The sequence below is a fragment of the Epargyreus clarus genome, unplaced genomic scaffold (assembly GCF_041222505.1).
Source record: "Epargyreus clarus isolate Ecla_fem2 unplaced genomic scaffold, WU_Ecla_fem_2.2 ptg000015l, whole genome shotgun sequence".
NCBI lineage: Eukaryota > Metazoa > Arthropoda > Insecta > Lepidoptera > Hesperiidae > Epargyreus > Epargyreus clarus.
In genome coordinates this window covers 1271265-1296544 of record NW_027332223.1, presented here as the reverse complement: position 1 = coordinate 1296544, position 25280 = coordinate 1271265, and the positions used below count along the sequence as shown (strand labels likewise).

The following is a 25280-nucleotide window of genomic DNA, read 5'->3' as shown; positions in this document are numbered from 1 at the left end:
TCAAGGTAAAATTTGACGTAACAAATTTTTATTTATCATGGTCAAGATATTTTTACACGCTTTTTATTAGCTTCACCTGTATGTTTGTTTGTATGTTTGTAACCGACTTCTTTGGGCGCGATTTTGACCCACTTTAAACGGCCAGATTTCGTTCAAACTTTGTAGATTTATTTCACAATTATACTATTTACTGTTCCTTAATTGATTCCTAGATTCATTTAGATTTTCTACTTTTTAGTTAATTTTATCATAAAAGCGTGTTTTTTAGTTTTTTGAACTATATTTATTTACAAAGTAAAGCATTAAGTATTAATATGTATATTTATTTACTCACAATTAATTAAATTTACAAAATATAATCTATCTAACTATTTACAAACTATAAATCTATATACAATATATACAAAAAATATAATTTAAGCAAAAAAGAAATATTAAAACTTAATTAAATAAATATAATTTAAAATGAAAACATCTGATTTTGATTTTTAAAATATTAAATTATTAAGTTACAAATAGGTAAAACAGATTATATATAATTTAGTATAAACTTTTTTGTTAATGTATGAGAAATATTTGCTGTGTATATTTTTCAATAAATGTATAGGAAAAGTTGTCGTAATAGTAAATTATATTTATTTTAATAAAAATCAATATTTTGCGAGAGAAAATTATCAAAACACATTGTCATTATTCTGACATATCATAGACAAAGGAAGTAATTACCATAAACTAAGAGATATGAAATTGTCTCGCTCGCTCTCTCGCTTCCATGTTTGTTCGTGGTCATTTCGCATTTCTGTGCTAGATTTTCCAGTTTAGCATTTCAAATTAATGATTCTTTTCGTTTAAGTGTGTAATTAATGATATTTTCGGAATCACGGCGACCTCGCGAGGATCTGTCGCCCAGCAATAAGTGCATAACGGCATTATAATAACAGGGAGGGTACGTCTTTCATGTCCTTATAATCTAGTAAATGCGTCATTTTATCGAATAATGGAGAGTAGGGCCTCGCTACTGCAGGATTACGTCTAGTGTTAGCGATAGAGATCGTTCAGTGGGTCGGGTGCACGATGGGGAGGTGGAACGGAATAATTTCGACGAGGTCCAGCTGATTGGGTAGAGGGCGAATCGGTGTAGTACGATAGCGGAGGAAATAAATGATACGGGCTGACACAGTTAGTCATCACGGGGCAGTCGGAATTTCGACTGCGACCGATAAACTGATGGAAATATCGGTGATTGCGGCTCGGAGAAGTGGAAGTGTGCGAAGTGTTGGACGATAAGTGTCATTGTTCGCAGTTTCTTTGTGATCCGCGACGATCCGTCGGAACAGATAACGCTCTTGTTTACGGTTCTTGCGTTTTTCTTTATTGCACTTGTTGTCTCGAGGTCTGAGATCGCTTTATAGCCAGTAAAAGGTTTTTATGATACGAATTAGCTGCTCAGCAGTGCCGAGATATAGAGTGGAGTTGTAAATGGTGTCGAATTGTGTATTTGTTTCGCTGCTCAGTGGTGAGTTGTTTTAGCTATTGTTTGTGATCAAACACTGATACTGTGGGTAACTTTACAGGCCGCAATTCTTTGCAGTTAGGTCATAACTATTTCCTCAAGTAAATCACTTACTACTAGGAAGTGTTATCCAGTGTGTCCATACCAATAACACATTTACATAGAGACATTTAGTTATGCAAAAATAAACCTTCTTACCAATAACTAATAAACACCTAAACAAAAACATCACAAGAAGCATGTAGCATGTACATGTAGAAGCATGTACATAAGAAAAACTCATGACTTTTTATGCAAAAATTTTCTAAATATTTTTTCTTTTAAATACAAGGGAAAAATCCTTACAAAATGGATATAACTGGAGGTTGCTTCACTTCTGTATAAAATTTATTTATTTATATTTCTTTTTTCTCTGGTAAAACAATTTTCAACAATAGAAGTTTCTTTATAGTGGTTCTTGTACTATTCTTGTATGAAATTTTGGATGTATCATTACAGTATTTCTGATTTAAATATCATACATATTTGGATGTTATTTTCACTTTCATTATCAACTTTAACCTGTATTATTTGCTTATCACCTATGTGACTGATAAGGTCAGCTATCAAATAATATATTTATCACTGCTAACCTTAATTACAGATTGTTTTGACGAAGTTGCAAGCAGTATAATGATGGGAATTAATTGTCTGTCTGTTTATATCCAACAATTAATTATCTTTTGTTTAGCTGCAGACATAATTCACATGTCATTGAATTCTGAATGTAACCAAAAAAATTGTAGAATTTTGTAAACATAGTATTTATCTACATTATTTAAAAAAAAGGAAATTGATTTAAATTGCATAATTACTTCTGTATTGACTCCATTCTCACTAAGAGTCAGATCAATACTAATATCAATGACTTGTATGTAAGTTCTATATCAGCACTTATTCATATTGGAAGAGATATGACCTTTTGTCTGTTATTATCACTACCAGTATATTACAGGAATAAAATAATTCAACATTTATCCTCTTGTAAATGTTAAGGATTTAAAAAATCTCCAACACAACACTCATATTGACTTATTAATTGATTTGCATTACAAATTATATCTTATATTACACATAAAACAGGAAATTGATATATAATGTAAACCAATTAATTGAGCAAATACATTTTTATCACATTTTTTTCCATATATATGCTGTGATGTGATGTGTTATAGCCATATTATGTATGTTATGGAGATCATGATGATATTCAAAAACTTTGACTCTCTTATAAAATAATAGGTTAAATAGATTCCTGACCATTATCTGTCTTATTTTCACCTGCCTGCATTACGTGTTGAGCATCATTGGTCTTATGGAACTTAAGTATGATTCGTAATATTTTCACACCAATAATTATATATGAAGACATAATGTCATCTGGTTGAAATCACTTACACAGAATTTGTTATTACTTATTAATTATTCCATGAATTTTTTAGCGGTCATTTACTAGTCATTAAATTGTAAGGTCGTTATAATCTTTATGATGCAATTACAGTAAATCAATCATGGTATGTATATTACATTTGTAGTTAATATATATTTTAAATGACTGTGTCTGCTCCACTAGTATTGCTACTAACTTCATGTAATTAACACATCTAAATCAAAATGTATGTAAAGAATGTGAGCATACAATGATAACATTATTAAAATATTGATATCCCCTTAATATAACTGATGGCAAAAATATACACTTTTATTTATTCATGCAATCTTTGTTTTGCTTGATATTGCTTGCTTTATCTTGTTACAAAAGTAACTTGCTTATTGTTCATATCACAAATACAAATCACATTTGGCATATCCACTAAATCAGTCTTGCTACTAATATTGCTTTCTGCAAAAATATGTGCAAATACTAACAAATAATATTCTGTAAATTGTAGTTTGACCAAATTTATTTTGGAGGACATATTTACAAAAGTTTAGTACAACTCATTGAATTTTCAATTAGCATATCTTTTCTCAATTGTAGACAATCTGTGTGGTTCAATAACCTTGGCCTATACTTTTCAAGTACATGTGAAGCTACCGCTAACAAAGCCCACACTAATCTGGTACAAATTAGACTCTTGAGGCTTCTTCTGACCTCATTATTGAATATATGTCTGGACTGGACACAGTATGACCTGATTTGTATGAGGGTAGTTTGCATAGATAATGTTTTTATTTGCATACATTAATTGTTAGATTGTAGTATAGACAATAGCACTTATTGTCTATACTACAATGCAAGACATAGAAAAAAAAATCAATTATGTTTACTTTTAAAATTCAATTAAAAAAAAATAATGGTGGTAAAAAAAGTATTTAAAAATATTTTTTTTTATCATTTTCAATGACAAAAAAATTATCAACACGAAACCTCAAAAAACATTGTTTTTTTTGATACCTAATGTGTATGTACTTTGAACGAATTAATTTATTGCCATGTAAAAAATACTGCAATGCATTATAACATTGCATTAAAATTGAACATTAATAATACATAGTTAAATAGAAATCTATTATAATCTGACGAGTTTTAGAACAAAGATAAACATGAGAGATGGCCCTGGTGACTAACACTAAACACACAAGGCAATTTGGTTTGAATGGAATGTGTCCTTATCTGACTGATGTATACAACTGCACTAAAGTAGAATTCACATGTTGACATCTGTTTTAAAAATGACCGCCGTATCCAGTAATAATATTATACTTATTTGCATTATTAATCATATGGAACAACTGACTTTTACGCCATATTGTAGAGACTACAGTAAATTATATACGAAAGTTTATATCCCGAAAATTGTATTAAACTCTCAATATAAAATGAAACACACAATTTTGTAAACGTGTAAGTTCCGTCAAAATTGGCGCACAGTTCTCAAAACTTATAATAAGACAGATAAAAAAAAGTCGTATTTTTGCTTAGATATTATAAAATATGCTTGAAATAACATGGCACTCACCGCAACAGATTGTATCTTTATTTATTTTAACTACATCGTGTCATTCATTTTATATTATTAATATACATAGATATTAAACTTTTTTATAGTTTAATCAAGTGGTAATAAACAAGAGTGTGTCAATATTAAACACTAGCTCTCTATTTATTTTTATACATTGTGATGTGTCCATAATGCTGTACACTTTTTTATAATGTAGAAATACGAAACGAGTTTGCAGTACACCTGATAGTAAGTGGCAACTAGTTCCCATGGACATCTAAAATCAACCCCTGATAGGATCAGTCTTGTCACAATGCAAATATTATCTTGCGTCTACTCTTGAGGACTAAGTTCGAACGCCTCATATAAGTTATCTCTTACCACCCCCTACCTACCTACGCAGAATTTAACTCTGTAGTGATTAAGTAGTCATATTATGTTTGTTTTAGTAGTCATATTGTGTTTGTTGTGATTAGGTAGTTATATTATGTTTGTTTGTAGGCGATGTCGACAAACAGGAGCGGTGCGGCGCAGCGGCCGAACGGCGCGCCGCAGACGAAGGTGTGTCAGTTCAAGCTGGTGCTGCTCGGAGAGTCCGCGGTGGGCAAGTCCTCGCTGGTGCTGCGCTTCGTGAAGGGACAGTTCCACGAGTACCAGGAGAGCACCATCGGCGCCGCATTCCTCACGCAGACGCTCTGCCTCGACGACACGACAGTCAAGTTCGAGATTTGGGACACGGCGGGGCAGGAGAGGTAATTATAATACTAAAATCTTCTATTTTTTCTCCATGTACACACATGTTTTTGTCTGCTGAAAAGTAGTCGTATTCATACTGCTATATAATATACCATATTATTATGGTTATCATATTAAACAGTAGGAGTTATCCTACATCATTATTATTACTAAAATACAAGTGTACATAAACTTGATAGAAACTGGAAGGGTATTATGTAAAGTTATATGGACAAATTGCCCAATACATAATGTTCAAGGTTACGGTCGATGAATCTTCACCGCGAAATAACAAAGTACATATTTGGACAGCATCCAATCGTTGTAGAAAGTCGAGAGCTGGTCGCCGAAGGAGAGTCTAGCTTATTGTTTCTTTGTTCGGGTATTTTAAAAGTAGCTTCCTAATGCCCTATTGAGTTATATCTTACCTTCCCCCGTATCTTTGAGTATGAACAGTTTCACCAGTTTTATCTTGATTTAAAATGGTTTTCGTGGGTTGGTTGGATGTACCTATATGATGAAAATGATGAAACTCTATAACGTTAAACTATAATAAAGACTTAAAATACTTAGATTAAAAAAGATAGTTCGTAATTATTAAACCATATAAAAAGTGTTGTAATAAAACCTTGATTATTAAAATGAAAAGTGTGGATGTGACGTAACTCCAGCTCTATATTAATTTAATAAATTACACATTTTTTTTAAAGATGCGAATATGAGATGCGAACATTTATTGCACCTTCCAAAGCTATTATAGCATGTGGAAAAGATATTCATTTAGAAATATTTATTCAATTAAAGTTTTATTACTAACTGACTATAACTAACTCTCAAGGACGATGCATTGTTTAAACCGATGGGTATAGAAACATAAAAATGTATATAGGAGAAACTTATATGAACAGGTGCTAAATAAGAGAAAAGAAACGTTATTTTGATTCCTGAAGAAGGTCAAGGTATTAATAATTTGGTGAACTTCGTAATCTTGCGAGGTGAATTTGAACCTTCGCAGTTTAGGTAATTTTGAAATTCCCATCTGTAATAATTAGCCTTAAACTCTCAGTAAAATCGTAGTCAATCTTAAGGTGGCGTGAACACAGTCACATATTATTTGAGGACATTTAGAATTTGTTACATATTTTCTTGTATAGCGATGCTAATTGGCCCGATTAGCGCGACGAGATAAATTGCGACGGACGTGTCGACGGGCCGTATACCATTCTGCTGTAATTCTACACCTTCTGTTTAACCTTTTTGCGGAGATACCATATTAATATTTAAATTCAATGTCATACCGCATCCATACGTTTGCCAAACCTCAACAAACCATCACAATTTCAAACGTGCGGATAGAGTCTTTGATTTAGTTTGTGTAGATTTGCAAGTGCTTGTAGTCTAGGTTTTCATTCCCCAATTTAAGCCAAACGTTGGTTGAGATTTGGAGCGTGTGGCAAGTGTCAAAAGTGTGGACGGGGCATTATACATACAGATATTTTGTATTTAGTTTCATAAAGATGTACTCTTCATTGTACATGAAAATTTAGCACAAAGTTTCAGACAGAAGGTACCTACTTACTTACATGGCCGTCTTCTTAATTTCTTAGTACGTTTTAAGCTATAGGGGGTTGGCCATCGATTCTCAACCAAATAATTAAATTCAGAGAAAAGTAATTATCGATTCCTACAGGCAAAACACGTCAAGTGATTATTTTTTCTGCAATTTATTTGAAGTAAGAAAGTAATTGAACCCTGAACACTTTTTTTCACTAACATTTCCATTTTTAATTAATTAAAGTGTGTATGCTTACTGTAAATTTAATTAACGTACGTATTAAGTATTGCAATCAATGATTGCAAATTATTTTTTTATCAGATTAAAAAACGTATCTAACAGTGGTAATGCTCCAACCTTCATTCCTCCTTGCACAAATATAATAGTAGTCTTTCTTAACAAGGTTAACTTAAGGAAACCTGAAGGAAAATGTAACAGGTAAACGATCATAACATTGAAATGTATTTATTTATGTACCACATAAAGCTATTTATTGTACAGTTATTGTATCATCAATGAAACCATAATTCCGCGATTGATATTGATATACATTATAAAATATATTTAACTTATTATTAGTAGTTTTCCAACGTTAATTAAATAAATATCTCAAAAGTGGTGTGGGAGATATGGGCGATAGGGATGGGAACTGTTGTCTTAAATTAACTTATTATTTGTTGTTCTCGAACATTGATCAAAAAACATATATATTTGGGGTGCGGTGGTGAGGTTGGGCACCGCTGCCTCAGACGGTCACGGTGTAAGTGCAAGTGAGGCTTATCGCCCACGCGGTCACGCGGCCGCCCCACTGCACTGCACTTTCACGGCCAGACGCTGCGGATGCCGTCCGTGGCGATACTCGATGATAATTAATAATTATAAGTGTAATAACATTGTTAGTTTCTTTGTGTAGGAGAGGAAGTAAACGGCTATGAAGATATGTGCTCACACTGGTTACAAAGGCCTTGAAATATATGGACTTCTATATTTTGATCATCATCATGAAGACTTCATCATCAGCCCATTTTGTTCCACCGCTGGAAACGAGTCTTCTTTCAGAGTTAGGCCATAATACACCTCGCTGACCTAGTGCAGTTTGGTAGATTTGACACATTCAAAGATGATTCAAAACTTTGAACCATCTGACATAGACTTTCTCGCGATATTTTCCCTTACCACAAGTGATAATGAAGATAAGTGATAACAACTAAGTAGAATTTACTATACTAATTAGTTAGATATTCGATTTAAAACAGATTATAACTTGCTTGAACGGCAAAGGTAAACATGGTGAGGAAACCTACATGAGACTCATAATGTTTTCAAAGGCGTGTGAAGTTTACTAAACCACTCTTGGATATGGTGAACAATGGTAGTTTTAATTTGGAGAGTTTTAATTGATCATGTACAATGGTCATAGTATTGCAGTAACTGTCTACATGTAATACATATGCAAAAGATTCAATAATAATTTATAATAGTACCTTGTTTGGTGTGGGCATTATAAACATAAAATAAATATACGTTTATTGACTCGAGTTGCCTACAATTTTAGGGGCGTGTGATCTAGGTACATACAATCCGCCCACGATGTGGATTTTTAATCGTGTTAAACGTTTTCCTTATACTATAGTACGATTTACGTTTTATATATGTATTTTTGTATAATATACACCAGACGAGCATGCAGTATATCTGATAAGTGGCCACTGCCGCGTATTGACTTCTGTAATGAACTCTAGTTGGGATTAAAATCCTACCTGAGGTCGGCCAGAGGCGCTTTGCTCCCTTGAGTAAGTTGGAACGCTTCGAATAAGTATGTCTTCTTTAGAAAATCCTTCAAACTAAAAAACATCAGCACTTAACACTGCTGTTATTAGACAGGAATAGGTAACGGTGATGTCACCGGATTCAAAGCACAGAGAGAGGGTTATAAAACTTTCATGAAATGAATAAATTATTATGATGATTTAAATGGTAATAAATTGATGGTAATTATTTTCCTTCCAGGTATCACAGTCTGGCTCCAATGTACTACAGGGGCGCACAGGCAGCTATCGTAGTCTATGATATTACTAATCAGGTAAGAACTACTTTATCTCTTATACTATTTTCCCTATAAGCCGGTGATACATTGCCGACTCTTCGGATGTTGTCATTATCCATAGGCTGCGGTGACTGCTTCCCATCAGGTAGCCCGTTTGCATTATTGTTAGGTACACCGAATTTAGAGATGTGGAGGATCTTAATTATTTTCCGAATTAAAAGGAACATTTATTTCGGAAAGGCTTTCAAAAATTTACCAACAACAAATAAATTTGTTTTAACACGGTTTGGAAAAACATACAAGGCTTCAAGTAAATTATTAAAAAAAGAAAGTGTCTTATTTTTTGTAACAGATCGTCAATTGATCAGGTCGTCGGGGGCCCCGGGGTGGAAAGTTGAATGGGGGCCCCCAGTGTAAGAAGTTCGCATGTGATTCGGTGACCTTTTTTCGCTGTCTGATACACATTTCGTAGATTGTATGATAGGTACTGACGACCTTTTTTTAGCAACTGTGTTTGGAGGCCCCTCAGGATCGGAGGCCCGGGGCGGGCCGCCCCTTACGCCCCCCGCCCCCTAGGCCTAGACAAAAATATTTAGAGACTTATGGTATAAATATTGTAAATATAAGAACGTACTTTAATTTTTGTGCTACCAGCATGCATATATATAAATGTATCGTGCGATACCCGCTTGTAAAAACACGTTCTATTCCTAACATTGATAAAGGTTTTTATCGTGGAAGGGTCATTGACATCTGTCAAAGTCACCTGTCTGACCATTCTTAACTAGATAATGCATCTGAGATTGAATTCAGTGCGTATATGAACGTACTCATCTGTCGGAAAGTTTTAACCCGTTCGAAGGTCTCTGAAAGATTGACGTAGACCTTCTGACTCTTGTTATGTCATACGTCTTACGCCCGTTATTAATAATTAATCTATCTAATGTTTTGCCTGCCAAATATCGAAGTTTAACAATTCCAAATAGACAGGCAGGTATCATCGTAAATTGGATATATTGAATTACTACCAGACCGTTAATGTACCTTCGTAACATACACGTGTATGAAATTTTGCCACCAGCGGTAACCCATCCAATCCCCGACCGCGCCTGTCGTTGTTTAACTTTGCAAGTGGATTAACACGTACACATGCCTCGGGGCTATGCGCTACGTATAATTGTATCGTAAACTTTTACAAGCAGGCAGAAGACATTGTTTACGTGAACACCTTATCACGTTACTGTACCACTTCCAGAGCGTTTGGATGACTCACTTATTTTGCATATTGATAATAATAAAAGCGAGCTGTGTATTTTTTGACATTGAACGAAATTGCAAAACGCCATAGGTATTGCGAAGTTTCAACGTGTATTGTGTACGAGAGACTAAGGCAGCTACATAAATGTATTTGTTTCTGACGTAGAAGTAGCGTAGCAAAGATGCATACAGTCCGCCTGATAGTAATTAGTCACTAATCATTGTCGCCGATGGACATCTGTAATCAATCCCAGATAGGATAGGATTTCTGTAGGAAACGGTGCGTGCCATTTCTGTGGACTAAGTTGACATAGATTTATAAGTGTTTCTAGCTTTACACTCCTTTCAAACAAAAACAGAAATGTTTGTCACAATGTTATAATATAAGGCAGATAAAGGTGGAGCGATGATTTCTTCCGTTTCCAACTACCAAGACTTTTACCACCTTGTACTAGTGTAGAATGCGTCAAAGGAAATGTTTCTAAACCCATTTCATTATCCCAGGTCTTCAAAATTAGTTCGTAACAAGTTAGCGTGGTGTTCAAAGTGTGCGTGATCGATACTGAGCGTGGGTGTTCGCCGCTGACGGCCCGCGGGCACGTGACCACCGCTCGCCACCTACCGCCACCTACCGCCGCCGTGCTAACAGTCCCGGAGGCATAGGTTTCGTTTTAATTACTCTAGGTTGCTGGTTGTTGAACTATGTTCGTGTGGTTCAGTCGTGAAAACGATTTTCCGGCGACTTTGAGGTCAGTCGAAATGTATCTACAAATATGTTATTCATGGTTTCGATTTAAAAGCGCCTCTTGTTCCTGATTCTTGTGGAGCGATTTCTTTCTCAGTTGGCGTACATTTATTGATTTTGGAATCTTTCGGTTTGTTTTGTATCCTATTTAGAATCCTGGTCCTATGTTAAATTGCTTTCTTGTCATTCTATCTAATATTGTAAACCTCTGGAATGAAAAGGAAATTCCAACGTACAGTAATATAGGTACAACAATTTTAAGTATTTTTATAAATGTAATAAATAAATATTAAGTGTTTTCTGTAAATGAACTATCCGTGAAATAATGCGTAGTAATGTCAACACGAATGTGCAATAAATTTTTATTTACTGTATCAATGAGAGACCGGGGAACTCGTGATAACGAACGTTTTATGCCGCATACGCCCCGCGGCATCGCACGCGCATGCCGCCGCGAAATATTACTTTTCACGCGAAATTTTCATATGTTTATAACTATTATAATTCAAGAGAGTAGACACAACCGCCACGCCTATTTATGGCATGAAGCAGTGTCTGTGGAAGAGTGTGGATGCTGGCGAACATCTTAGTCCTCAGGAGTCGGTATCTCTGATCGACTTCAGCTAGAACCCTTGTTCTACACTTTTGTGCATGCACGTTACTTCAAACTTATAAAAAATCCAATTCGTATACACATACTAAGTATAATAAGCCACAGGAACAACCGGTATACTATCTGGTATGAACCAATGAAGCATTGCTACAATTGAGGTGTATCTCACCTCTCACCTCTGCCATGCCACACCCTTCAAACCAAAACAGCAGCGTTTAACACTGCTATTGTAAGGCAGAAATAGGTATGACGGTTGCGGTGACTATTCAGCATTATTCACGTACAGAGCTGCTATTTACGATTACCCATAACGACTCCACGTAGACGTACGTGACGTGGACACGTCTTTGACGCTAGATTTATATAACATTCATATTATGTAGAGTATCTGTCGTAGAGTTGTAATCCTCTAATTAGCTTAAACGTACCTACAGTTAGTTGGACGTACACTGTTGAACGAGTTTTCAATATTTTTTTTATTCGCCGGTACTGAATGTTTTCATGTAAACCATAGATTAGAATCTATGATGTAAACGTTCGTCGTTGTTTAAATTGTCTATCCTTAATACTTTACAGCTAATTTTAGTAAGTACGTCTTTTAACGATGTTATAAAATTGCAACCAAGTCTGATAAAATGCTGAATGTCATGATCTGCAAGGAAATACGGTAAACAGTTGAATATATTTGCTCAAATAAGTGAAGGTTAAATTATTGTGTAAATAAATGCATTTATGCAATCCCCTGTTATTTTATCTTCTTGGCGCGCATATCCTATCTAAGTATATGAAGTAGTGTAGGCACAGTTGGGGCCCTAGCAGACACGCTTAGCATTTGAGATCGACGATTCAGTCGGTTTTTTTAGAAGTTATATGCAGCGATCAACCGCAGTACCCCTGCACGTGCTTGAGTACCGCTCGCAGCTTTCGCATGATTGATGCAGCAATTGAACACGAAAACCGTGTTGCAGCATAAAGGATTCATTAAAATCCGCGTTTTCGATACCGGGATCTAACGTAAAACGTGATACAGCATCAATGCAATTATCGAAACGCGAATCGTCAATGTTAAAAGTAAGTGCGTTTTTAGAACGCGTGTAGCTCAGTGCTTCCTGTGCTTCACCGATCTAAAAGTCAGCAAATTCGGAATCGGTCGGGAGTTGAATCCATCAATGAACATGGATGCACTTCTTATGCGCGCTTTCGTGCCCCGGAGAGCTCAAACATATTCATCTGATCAGCGATATAACGTCACACAGCGAGAAAGAGACAAACGGCGTATACCTATAGACGAAATTGTCGCAATCAGGACTCCGGGCCGCGGTACGTGCCTCCTTATCAGATAATATTAATTGTTGTTCTCCGCGCGATTCGAGATGTGTTGTTTGGCTTCGCTGTTTTATATTATACATTGTTTTTCATCACTTTCATAATGGCATCTACGTATTGTATTGTGTAACGTAGTGTGTTCAGACGTTTGTATGTGTTAGATATGATATATGATATTTGCATTGTTTTAATACGTCGTTTTTTAGAACGGATTTATCTCGTATTGAAATGATTTCGACTTTTATTGTTGTGTGTAAAGGTCGTATTCATGAAACGTAACGTTTTAATGCTAATTGGCAGTCTCGATTGTCCTCCTATCTTGGATCCTATTCTGGGTTTCGGAGTTTATATATCTTAATAGCTATACTAGCTGACCCGGCAAACGTTATGTTGCTATGTAAATAAAAAAATGTTAAGGGTGAACAACCCTTATCACTTAGGGGTATGAAGAATAGATTGTAGCCGATTCTCAGACCTACTGAATATGCATATAAAAATCGGTAAAGCCATTTCGGAGGCGTACTAATATTGTGACACGAGAATTTTATATATGTCGGAGAAGGACGGCTCTCATCGACATCATTGATAGAATCTATGGGTTTTGTGGGCGTTGTCATAGGGTAGATGCAGGCACAAATACAGTAATCACAGTATTTATTGTTCTTACGTTTATAACTTCGAATTTACAAAATAACTATACTATACTACTACTATTACTTTACAAACAAAGGATTTGAGCAGCAGGTTCAAGGTAGTGACTACACGCTCCAAAGCACAACGAAATAATGATCCACCTCGATCACTCACATCAGTTCTTATCCATGTTTCCCCACCCGCGCCGCCACATACCTCGACTCCACTAGAGACCTCATAAGTCTCTGCTCTGATTCTAATACAAAAGCTATACAATACTGTTAATAATAATTTAAAATCAATTAACCCTTCGATTGATCAAGTACCAATAACATTACTAAAATACTAAAGTAACAGTATAGCTAAAGCTATATTAAATAACTCTGACTCTTCCTCCGACATATATAAGATTGAAAGAAATTATTCCTTTTGATTTGATTGCTCGTTTCGTTTTGAATGTTAAGGCATATGGCACTTTACAAGCATACCTATAGTTTACTAAGTAACGATTTGACATTACTAATCTAAATAGTATCTTTTCCTACTAGATTACGAGTATGTCGAAGTTGTGTCACATTATTCACAAGTTCCAATAAATGAAAATATGGGCGTTTCCGTCCGTTATTGCTTTCGAACACGATAGCTCCAGTTGATTAATTAAATGTATAAATAATGTTATTATGTTTAGTTTCATTATGATGTCTCGTGAATATGTTATGTTATTATTTATAGAGAAGTTCACTTAGTTGTGACTTGTATGAAAATAATGTAGTTCATTTATTTTGGTGGGAATGGAGTGGTAGGCCAAGAGTCGCGTCAATTGTTCTGTCGAAGTGTTTATGTGATAGAAGTTTCAGTTCATATATTGATGAGTGGTCACTGTTACCCAAAGACTAAACAACTATATAGGCCAGAAGACGAAAGAGGTATAAAACAAATGCGTTCCTACTCCTGAGAACTAAAATGGATATATCTGCCACACTCTTCAAACCAATGCGGTATTATAAGTCGGATATAAGTATGAATTCTTCAAGAATATACATATGGTACGCCAACCTGAAATACACTTTGGCTTTGAAGAGTTCATTTTGTACCTTTTTTGAAGAGCCCCATATCGTAGCTCGGCAGTGCATTGCCGGCTTTGAAGGAGAGCTCTTTTGTACCTTTTATGAATAGTCCTATAGCGCTCCGGGAATACCTCTATAGAAGGTTCTTATTAGATTTGGTCTTTTATTATTCGAAGTTTATAATATGTTATTACGTCAGTCGTCGTCGTCAACCCATGACGGTCCCACTGCTGGGCCCGGGTCTCTTCCAGAGAAGGAGTTCTGGCCATACTCCACCACGCTGCCCAAGTGTGAATTGGTAGACAACTGTGAGACGTTTTTTCTAACTCCCAGCGTACAGGTTTGCTCACGATGTTTTCACCGTTTAATCAATTTCTAATTCTCACATAACTTTGTCAAATCGGAGGTGCGTGTGCCAGGTATTTGAATCTCGGACCCCTTAATGGCAGACCGAGTTACTTAGCTACCAAGCTATCGTTACGTCAGTATCCAATGTTATTTCGGTATCCCGCTCACCGGCGGCGCTCCTACAAATATTATTGTATTACACGCGTAAGTCTTCGCGGGTTCAAGGGCGGCACGGATTACACAGAACACACCCGGCACAGCGCCCCAGGTCCCGTATATGCTGATGAATCATAACTTTATCTACCTATTGTTAATGGAAATTTCATATGTAAAGTTTAACAGGAAAGTTCTTATCAACATCGAAGAATATATGGAATCGAACTTCAAAGTCATTGCTAATGTTAAAAGTCAAATCTTCAAATATTTATTTGTATAGAATTTGGAAGATGTTAAATAAAGGAAGCTGATATTGTCAAGACTTTCATACAAGAACTTCTTCCCGCTTCTTGTTGTGAGTGCTAAGGATACACGAGGATAAATTAACAATTAAGAGTTCTCTACAAGAGACATGTAAATTACTAACTTGTACCACAACTTGGAACGCGTTTATCTATCCCTCGGGAACGGTACTTTTTCTGGATAAGAGGTTCCCTATGTTCTTTTCTGGAACCCTGACAACGTGTGTACAAAATTTCATGACTATCGGATGAGTAATTAAGGCATGAAAGAGTAACAAATAAACAAAGTAACTCACATTCGTATTTAGAATGTTACTTAGGATTTGGATATTCGTCTCACCGGGAATCAAATACCGAAACCAAAAGTAACAAACGTGTCGCCTCACATTCAGATTTATAATCTTAGTTACGATGTGGATATTTGTCTGAACGGGAATGAAATACGAAAACCAAAAGTGTCAAACGTGTCGCCCGCCTTTAACACTTAATAGATTCCTCCCTATTCATATGTTACACATAAGCAAAATATGTACGGAGCAACATAAAGCAGTCAAGAATCAAGTAGATTATAATTGTGGAGCTATTGACCGGCTGACCGCTATCCGGCCGATAATCATGGCTCATTGTTGTAAGCTATTCGATTTCTTAGCCTCCCTTTCCGGTGGTCTACTTTATGACGTGTAACGTGTTATGGTACTTTGATTATATTTTTTATTGAGTATAAAATCAGAAGACATGTATTGGCCAGATATCTTCTAGATTTAAGTGTTCGTTGTTCATAAATATAACTTTAATGAAAAATGGAAATCAAAGTTGTACAGGCCTGTGTTGCTATCCCTGAAAACTAAATTGGCACGACCCAGAAAGAAATTATTCGTACCCTGCTTGGCTTAAACTAAACCACATAAGCTCAAACATTACTTAACGCCGGTACAGTCGACTTACAAACTTTTCTACCACGTTTAAAATGGCTGACCTGCTTCAAAACATAAGCGTGTAGTAAAATCTACAAGGCAATCTACAGCTAGGAATGTTAACAAAGAATAGTTAATTGACAATCGTGTTCGGTTTGCAAATAAACTCGGTTACAGCATTAACTTATCAGGTTGAAAGCATTTTATCTAATTAGTCAAGTTTGCATCTCAGACGCTACTGCGTATTGTAGAAATGACATGTAACTGTCATGCCAAATAGATGCTAATCTATTTGGCATGGCAGGAACCTCCAAAATGTCCCAGTGTCATGGGAGCGGCACTCGGTTGTGTAAGGTTATTGTCGCACTTAAAGCCTCCCGAGTCGCTGCTCCTTGGTCCCCTATGCTATGACCTGATCGCTGTCGTCTGAGGGCAGTAACTATGACGACCTCTGTCCAAAATAGTCAGGGTATACCCATAGCTCTATTCTAGTTCCGAGACTACAAACGAGACCGGAACTACAGGGACAATGTTAGTGCCTACTGCGTAATTTATTCTGTGCTTGAACGCGCAGACAGACCGACAAAGATAAGGTTATCGTCGATATATAGTTTCGCCGGTTCAATGTAGTTTAAACGCACATATAAAGGTATTTGTCCTATTAAGATATGTAGATACGAATAAATTATTACCTTCTTGTTTGTTATTGTCTGTCTATTTGTGTCGTTTTCTCTTTGGGATAATTTTACAAAGTTATAATTTGTTATCAAAAAGGATGTGAGTTAAGAAATTTCTATTTACAGCCCGAGCAAACATACTAGTTTAAGCATCGGCGATTCGTGTTTTGGGGATTGCATCGATGATCCATCAGGTTTTGGCAACTTGCGCTCAGTTGCCATATAGCATATAGCTTTTGAAAAGAAACTCGTTGATTGCGAATGCAAAAAGAATCATGGCTGTTGTGGTCCTTAGTTCTCAGAGACAATTTCGCATCTGTCAAAGCAAAGAGACTGTGTAACATGAACATAAAATTATAGCCTTCACGCGTATAAAAACCTCTACATCTCTTGCCTTTTTCGGGACTGACTATAGATATTATAATATGTATGTATTTGAACTAATTCCCTTCAACAATATTTCCAGGACACATTCGGTCGCGCCAAGAACTGGGTGAAGGAGTTGCAGCGGCAGGCGTCCCCGTCGATCGTGATCGCGCTCGCGGGGAACAAGAGCGACCTGGCCGCCAAGCGCATGGTCGAGTTCGAGGAGGCGCAGGCGTACGCGGACGAGAACGGCCTGCTCTTCATGGAGACCAGCGCGAAGACCGCCATGAACGTCAACGACATATTCCTCGCTATCGGTCAGTTGGTTTGCTTGTTTTATTGTTGCTTGTGTGCATGCTATCACCCTCGTATAAAACAGTGTCCATAGCACTTCCTAATCTCTGTTAACATTATTTCTAAACAAGTAGCATTTTTCGTAATCGCTTTCTGCACTCACTGTAAATAAAAATGGTTAAGGACAAAATTTACTGATCTCCCGCGTGTACGATGGCGTATACTACAGATGGCTTAAGCTGGACCGCATGTTCCAGATAAGCGATTTTTATAAATTAAATGTTTACCCAAAAATGATGACTTTCGGGCCCAGGGATATAAACACCATTTTTGGGACGCTAAGGCTGAACTCATGATTCATAATTATAACCCTATCACCTCAGGATATTTCATAAACCCATGTTTTGTATATTATTATTTATATATGAATATCAATTCCTCTAATATATAAAGAACTATGCATAGAATGAACATCTAAATGTATGAATTACAATGACATATCTGATGTGAAAGGTGTGATGATTATTGCGTGACACTCGTTGTCAATTAGGACAGAAGTTTTATTTCGAGGGTTACTAAGCCTGGTATTTTAGTCTAGAGCCTGAAACCAAGATATAATTAGTAACAACGATATAACTAACGATGTTGTTCCGTGCGATGCGCCCGCAGCGAACAAGTTACCAAAGAGCGAGGGCGGCGGCGGCGGCGGCGCGGCCGGCGCGCGGCGGCTGGCCGACGGCGACACGCCGCGCGCCTCCTCCTGCTGCAAGTGATGCGAGGTGAGCACACACACACACATAACCTCTACACGCCACACACACACATACATACACACACATACACATACACACACACACACACACACATGCATACACACACACACACATATGCATACACACACACACACACACATATACATACACACATACATTTCACAGTTCATACGCTTTTCCCTCATATTGTTCTCAGATACATGTCATATTGAACTTGTTTTTTATTATTTATTTTTAAAATATAGAAGTAGCAATCAAGCATGCAGTCGACCTGATGGTAATTGACCATTGCCGCCAATGGACGTGTGTTATCAACCCCAGATCAGATCAGATAAGATTCCTACCACAGGTCGCTCAAAGAATGCGCCGCTACCTTAGAGGACACTCCTTACACAACTTATGGCACAACTGTCTACCACACATGTCCTTCAAACGCTTATACTTCTCTTACACGTGTCCACACGATCTCCTCACACATTTTGACTGTACGGTCGAGTTATACATGTAAACTTTTCCCACACATCTGGCTACTTTAAGTGAGTGCAATTTTCACAAAGCCAAGGTGATTCTTTTTTAAATGTGCTAAAATTGCCTCACTTATACTACACCCCTCACACCATTCACACTATTATTACACACTTTCCCCACATTTAAATCTTCATATTATATATTAACTGTCACCACAAGAAAATTGAAAATAACTACCTGATCACCACTTGTTTCCAAATTAGCTAAACTTTGTTCAAATTAAAGAGAAAACTGTGTATAAAATCAGATTACCTATGCATTTATCTGTAAAATACGATAAAATTGATTTAATTTTACGAGTTTTCACTTCCCTATAATTTGATTTCGTTGCTATAAATGTTGAAATGAGTTTGATGGCAGCATGCTAGTGCGAGCTGAGAGTATAACGGCGGTGGCGCTGGTTGCAGATGCGAGGCGGGCGGGCGGGCGGCCACCATCACGGCATACATTGGACTAATGTAACACAATTTTTGCTACATATTTTTTACATCAAAAAATATGTATTTTATATCTATTGATTTGTTGAAAGTAAACTTTAATTATTATTATTATTATCGCTGTTATCATGAACTGTGTTTAAAATGTATTAATTGCTTTAGCTAAATTAAAAATTATACTACTAAAATATTGTAAAACTTGTTTTATATGTATATAAATAGGAAGGTGCGTGTCGGGGCTCCGCTCGCCGCCGCACTGCGCGACACTCTAATTGTAAACGATAACTAGATTAACTTGAAACTTATTTGTAACTGTAACGAGTAATGAAATGGAAATATTATATATACATATGGTTATATTTAATTTCATTTGTAACACGATGGGCGGTCGGCTGCATCGTTTCCGAGTAGTTTAAGGGTTACTTAACGAGATTTCTTTTTATTTCTATTCTAGCCGTATGTGTACGCAATAATATTTATATTAGGCGGTGTGCTTTCTTTGAGAAAATATACATAATAGCGATTTATAAATATAAACGAATAAAAAAGCTTCATAAAAACAGAGCGTTAGTAACGCCGCGTTCAAAACGCAGTTTTGAATTTAGTTAAAATCCAAAAAAAAATAAAAATTAGGATAATATAATCTAGACTTGTTGGCGTTTCTCAAATAAAGCGCATCGGATCGATCACACAGTACTGTCGGTAAGCTTTGGTACTGTCAAAATTACGGTGAAGGTGCATTTACACTCGTTCCCATTCTCCATTCATTCATTTAACTTAACGTTCATGCAATGAAGTTGTATAGTTAGGTATAAACTATAGTCGCAACTCAGTTATATATTACTAGAAATGTCATATTATAATTTCTATTATTGTTATTTAATTCACTGCTGCTTATCTTTATTTAATGCCTTTTATTTTTCGAAACAATCCGTTATACGTCATCTGTCAATTTGTAAACACCAATTGACAAATTCCTCATGTCAGAACCATAGACAATTGAAGTGTAATAGACGTGATACAAGTTACAATAAATGTCGTGTGTATACGGGAATTGTTTATATTTATATATTACGTGTAACATCATTTTATTTTTAACATGCTTGTAAGCTTATAATTATCACACTAGGCCGTTATCATTCACGTAGCTACTTAAAGTGAGCGTTTTATATGTCCCTGTTATTTGTACACATTTTCACATAGCGCATATGGTAAAAATCATCTATATGTTAATTATTATGGTCGTAGACAACATAATGCAGTTGTTCGATGGTCTCGCAGAATTTGTAAAATTTTCATCACAGGTTCGCGTTCCATTTGATAGTAAAATTGAATGCAGTGTGTCGTTCCACTAGAAATCCTCTCAATGTGGTCGTTTGGAACGTGTTGACATTCGTTTTCATCAAATGGAACGTGGCCCAGAAAAAGTATATAACTCGCTTTCTATCTTTACTACTGAAATGGTCCGATAGAGCGAGTGTATCCTTTATCCAAAAAGTTCGTGATTGACGACCGCCAGTATCAGCGATTCCATGAGCACTGTGTAGTTATTTTAAACAGGTGAGTTACGTTCAATACCAAGAACAGTCTAATGTAATGCAACAGCTTGGAAACGAGCATTTTATATTGCGTTCTTGTAACGTGTAACATAGCGATGAACACCGTTTGTAACACAATATCATTCATGTAACACGCTCGCAGCCGATCTGTTGCAAAACGAACGTTCCTCCGGTCAGTACTCACCTCCGTACATCGGACATATTGTTATGTATAATTAATATATTATGTATATTCTGTGTAATTATATATTATGATTTAGGGCAAGGAACACGGTGGGGTTCACAGCTCGGCATGTGTAGTGGACGGTATCCTTTTGCTAAGTTTGCCTTCATCGCATTCCAGACGGGACGATTCGCTTGGTTCGTGCGCTATACATTGGTGGTTGGGAGACGGGCCGCACTCTGCGTAGGTGGCGCCCTCACTGTGTCAATATTAAAATACCCACATTGACCAATATGTCTACTTAGCCCATGTTGTGCGATGGTAGTAATGCTGTAGGACTGCGATAGCGTTTAGTAGTTAATCTAGCTTGAAAGATGACGTACATGAGTTGTTTCAACTTAATTCTGAAGAAGAGACATTGCATCTATCTTTACTACAAATCTTGTTCTATTTGAACCTGGCAATGCTTACTGGCGGTAGTGAAAAAGACACCAGTGGCGCCCCTAGCGGAATATCTGGCAACCGTCCCCATCGAGCAGTGCGGGCCACCGGCTGTACTTGATCTCTTTATCTTTCGTTTTAATTGAACATTCCCATATCCGGATTTATTGATTTGTAAAAGATGTTAAGGCACTGATAGTGCAAGTAATGATAAGTTCATGTGTGATAACAATCTATTGTAATCAACTTTCTTGTGATTTTTGTCATTTTTCATTTCATAGTAGCTCTTTCATTGTCATTTATTCGAGAACGTTTCGAACTTATTATTTTAATATTTTTTTGATTATGGCCTTCATTAATTATAATTTTTAAAGTAAAGTTAAGAGACTCCCAGCAAAGATCCCGTGGCCCGCACTATATGATTGATTAAATTTTAGTTTGTAATGGCTGCAAGCATGTAAAATGCGGCCGAGTTCCGCTTAGGCACTTCATACATAGACATTCAATAACTTGGCGATTAACGCTTCTAATTATTATTTATGAGTATCATTCAACAATGCATACACAATTTAACGAAGGCTATAGTTATCCACGTGTATGAAGTGCCTAATTAGTGCAGTTAACAGCTATGAATATTTAATGCAACATTCGTGTTGTGAGCGGTCGCAGTTAAAATTTATAGATGTAAAGGCAAGTGTACATCGTTCATTCATTACGTAATCCTCACTAGTGTCATGAAACTGTCATAGTGTTTAGTTAACGTATCTATCTGAGCGACGGTTCGTAACATCTAGGCGTATGAGTGTCCAATCGCTCCTGGGATTTAGTTAGCCTGTCTAAGAGTAGGTGGGTGTGCAATATGCAGAGGGTATCGCCCGCTATGGGACTGAACCTCTGGTCTGTGCATATGAAAACTATCTTACGTATTAACAGCCATCGTTGATACAACTGCAGCTGCAATGTTTGACGAATATTTTGTAACGCGATATTTCAAAGTTAAATCCAATAGTTTGTCATATGTTAATGCTATGTTCAAGATAATATTTTAACACTATATTCGGGGTAGTATCAATAATTTGGTATTGAATTCCTCGTATGGCTGTTTAGGTATTGTACGATGAAGTTAATGTTTATTGCTTGTTGCTCACCGCGCGGCTGCAGCACTCGATCAAAGCCACAGTATCGATAGATGTCGGGTAGAAATGCTATGTTTGATGATTTATCGAAATATAAATAGTATCGTTTTGAATTTATTTATTTTCACCAATATTTTTTTCCAATTATGACCTGGTGCCAGCTCCTGGCCTTCCAGAAGGAGATTTCGCACGGCCGAAGTTGCAGTAATTAGAACCAGTAAATGTAATTTTATTTTCATAATGTTACCGCGATAAATTCATACGAATTTAATCCGCGATGTCCATTTCCTATAATTATTTTGGCCTTTCTACTATACACCTATCATTATTTTCTATGATCGAAACTCTTAGTAAGGTGGGAGGCACTTTGTACGTTATGATTTTTCGATTTATTTAAAATGGTTTGTGTATCCAAAAATCAATTAAAACCTGAAAAATGAATTGTAACACTTAATTTAACGCATTTTACCGCGTAAAGGTGCAATAATTAGGATGTGGTCGGTTCCTCTTATAAACACAGATGTGAAACAGCGGTGTAGTTTATAGAGAAAAAAAGGCGTAACCTTGCGTCCTTACATATTGGCGTATTTAAAGTTTCCGTATTCCACTAAATATAACGATTAAAGGCATTATTTCAAATCTTATAATAAATCAGTGACAGCAGTGACTGATTATTTTAATATTACAAAGTAATTTAACTAGCTCCTAATGTCTTATATATTCCATGTTTCAAATAGAACGCATTTCTCAAAATCAAATAACCTTGCATACGTGGCCATTTAGACTTATTACACTTTAATCACAGTTCATTAATTACAGAAAGTAATTCATATTTGTCTAGCCAACATGTGGGGTCGCCGAGGCGCGGTAGACGTAGCATAGCAAAGTAATAAAACTTATAAGAGGAATCGGTAACGGATTTTAATCTTCCCGTAGAAGTAATGTAGTTGAAGTTCCAACGGAGTTTAGTTTGTTCTCGTAATCGACAAACCAAGCGAGAGGACGCTGATCAAGGTCATATAGTATGTTTTTGTATTATGTAAATATTTTGGATTTATTAAGATTATTATATTGAATAAAAAAATATTGTAAATGGCTATTGGGTTTCATTTATTTACTCCATTTCACTAGAATATTATTCTGTAAAACAAATTCTTGCCAAACTTACTTAAAATAAAGGCGTTCTCAGAAGTGAGAAGTCCTTACAATACCGTTTTTAAAGGACAAACTATATATGAAAATGATCTGATGTAATAGTAGGTACGTGTTACCGGTGTTTGCTCATGTATGATATGGAAAGAAAATGAAAACAAACATTACAACAAAAATGTTTTTATTCGAAATATTAGTAAACACACAGTATGCATTGTGGCATAATTTACTATAATAGGTACATAACATAGTACAATTAAGTTTGATATCAATAAGTATTAACACTATCAACTAGATAAAAATGGCGCGATTCTACAAAATAAAATTTAAGTGGAAGACAAAATGCAAATTTAAACAGATTTTTTTTATTTAAAATGCATTGAAAATAGATTTATTCATATCTTTCTATAAAATCTATAAGTTGTGTGAGCTAGTGTATTTTTTTTTAATTTGCGTTTTTACACTTAAAGTTTCTGTTCACGTGAATGAAACTGAATTCGTACATTTTATAGGCACACACATATTTATTAAAAATGAACAATCTTACGATTGTTTCGGAACACAATGTTGGAAACACTACAAATAAAACATTAGGCCTAACTTTTACGCAATAAATAGGAAGCATTTATAGTCCATTGAAATGTTACAATTTTCACACAGAGGGATTTTCAAGGAACCATTGGGCTAAGGTCCCAATGGTTCCACGCTTTTTTTACAATAAAAAATATTTTTATCTTATTTACACTATTCTTAATTCAAATTTTAAAAATTTATTTTCTATTTTTTAGTTGGATTTTCTATAAAAAGTGTATTTTTTTAGTTTTTTTAAACTATTATTTATTTTTCATTTTTTGGTCGAATTTTTATAAAAGCGTATTTTTTAGTTTTTCTTAACTATTATTTATTTTTCATTTTTTAGTGATTATTTTAGCGATTATTTTAACGATTATTACGTAGCGTATTATCAAGTTTATCTTTCGAATCAGCATCAGCACCTTTGCTTAGCAGTGCAAAAATGAATATTGAGTCATTGTTTAACACAGCTGTATGAAGTGGTGTTTTATATTGGTGTTTATTTTTATTGTTAACGTGAAAATCCCAGAGGAGTTGTTGAATGACATCCGAATTGCCAATGCTAACTGCTTTCTTTCATAATTTATACCATATCCCAGGTCCTCTATCTTGGATAAAAGTAATCACGGAAAAAGAATGATAGAGCATCTTTTAAAAACAGGCGCTGATGGCAATACTTAAGAGAAAAACGGTCAACTGCTTTACATCTAGCCATTTCAAAAGGACGTCGTCCAATCATCGATTTAATATTACAGCATGATGATGTTAATATCAAAAATAATTCTAGAATTTCTTCTCTTTGTGTTGCTGCTGCCTGCAGAGATTTTAAAACTGTTAGTAGTTTAATTAATTTTACAGCTCGAGTTAATAATATAAGTTGTGACTATGACGATGAGCTGAAATCATATATGCCTTTACATTTGGCAGCAAGAAATGGGAACAATGAAATAGTGGAAATCTTGTTAAAGGAAGGTGCAGATGTTGAA

The 25280-nt window shown here is 35.7% G+C and overlaps 1 protein-coding gene across 3 annotated transcripts; it reads left to right on the top strand.

Moving 5' to 3' along the window:
- The first annotated feature begins 734 nt into the window (after positions 1-734).
- Positions 735-23666, top strand: Rab5 (RAS oncogene family member Rab5). Of its 3 annotated transcripts, none has more exons than XM_073081148.1 (6): positions 735-946; positions 4999-5249; positions 8798-8870; positions 17339-17555; positions 18202-18311; positions 19241-23666. In XM_073081148.1, the coding sequence occupies exons 2-5, from the start codon at positions 5002-5004 to the stop codon at positions 18303-18305; spliced, it is 642 nt and encodes a 213-aa protein (XP_072937249.1). In that variant the 5' UTR covers positions 735-946; positions 4999-5001; the 3' UTR covers positions 18306-18311; positions 19241-23666. The 3 variants fall into 3 exon arrangements, with proteins under 3 accessions (XP_072937249.1, XP_072937250.1, XP_072937251.1); XM_073081149.1 differs by having other exon boundaries at positions 19194-23666; XM_073081150.1 differs by lacking the exon at positions 735-946 and adding an exon at positions 1036-1516.
- The last annotated feature ends 1614 nt before the right edge of the window (positions 23667-25280 follow it).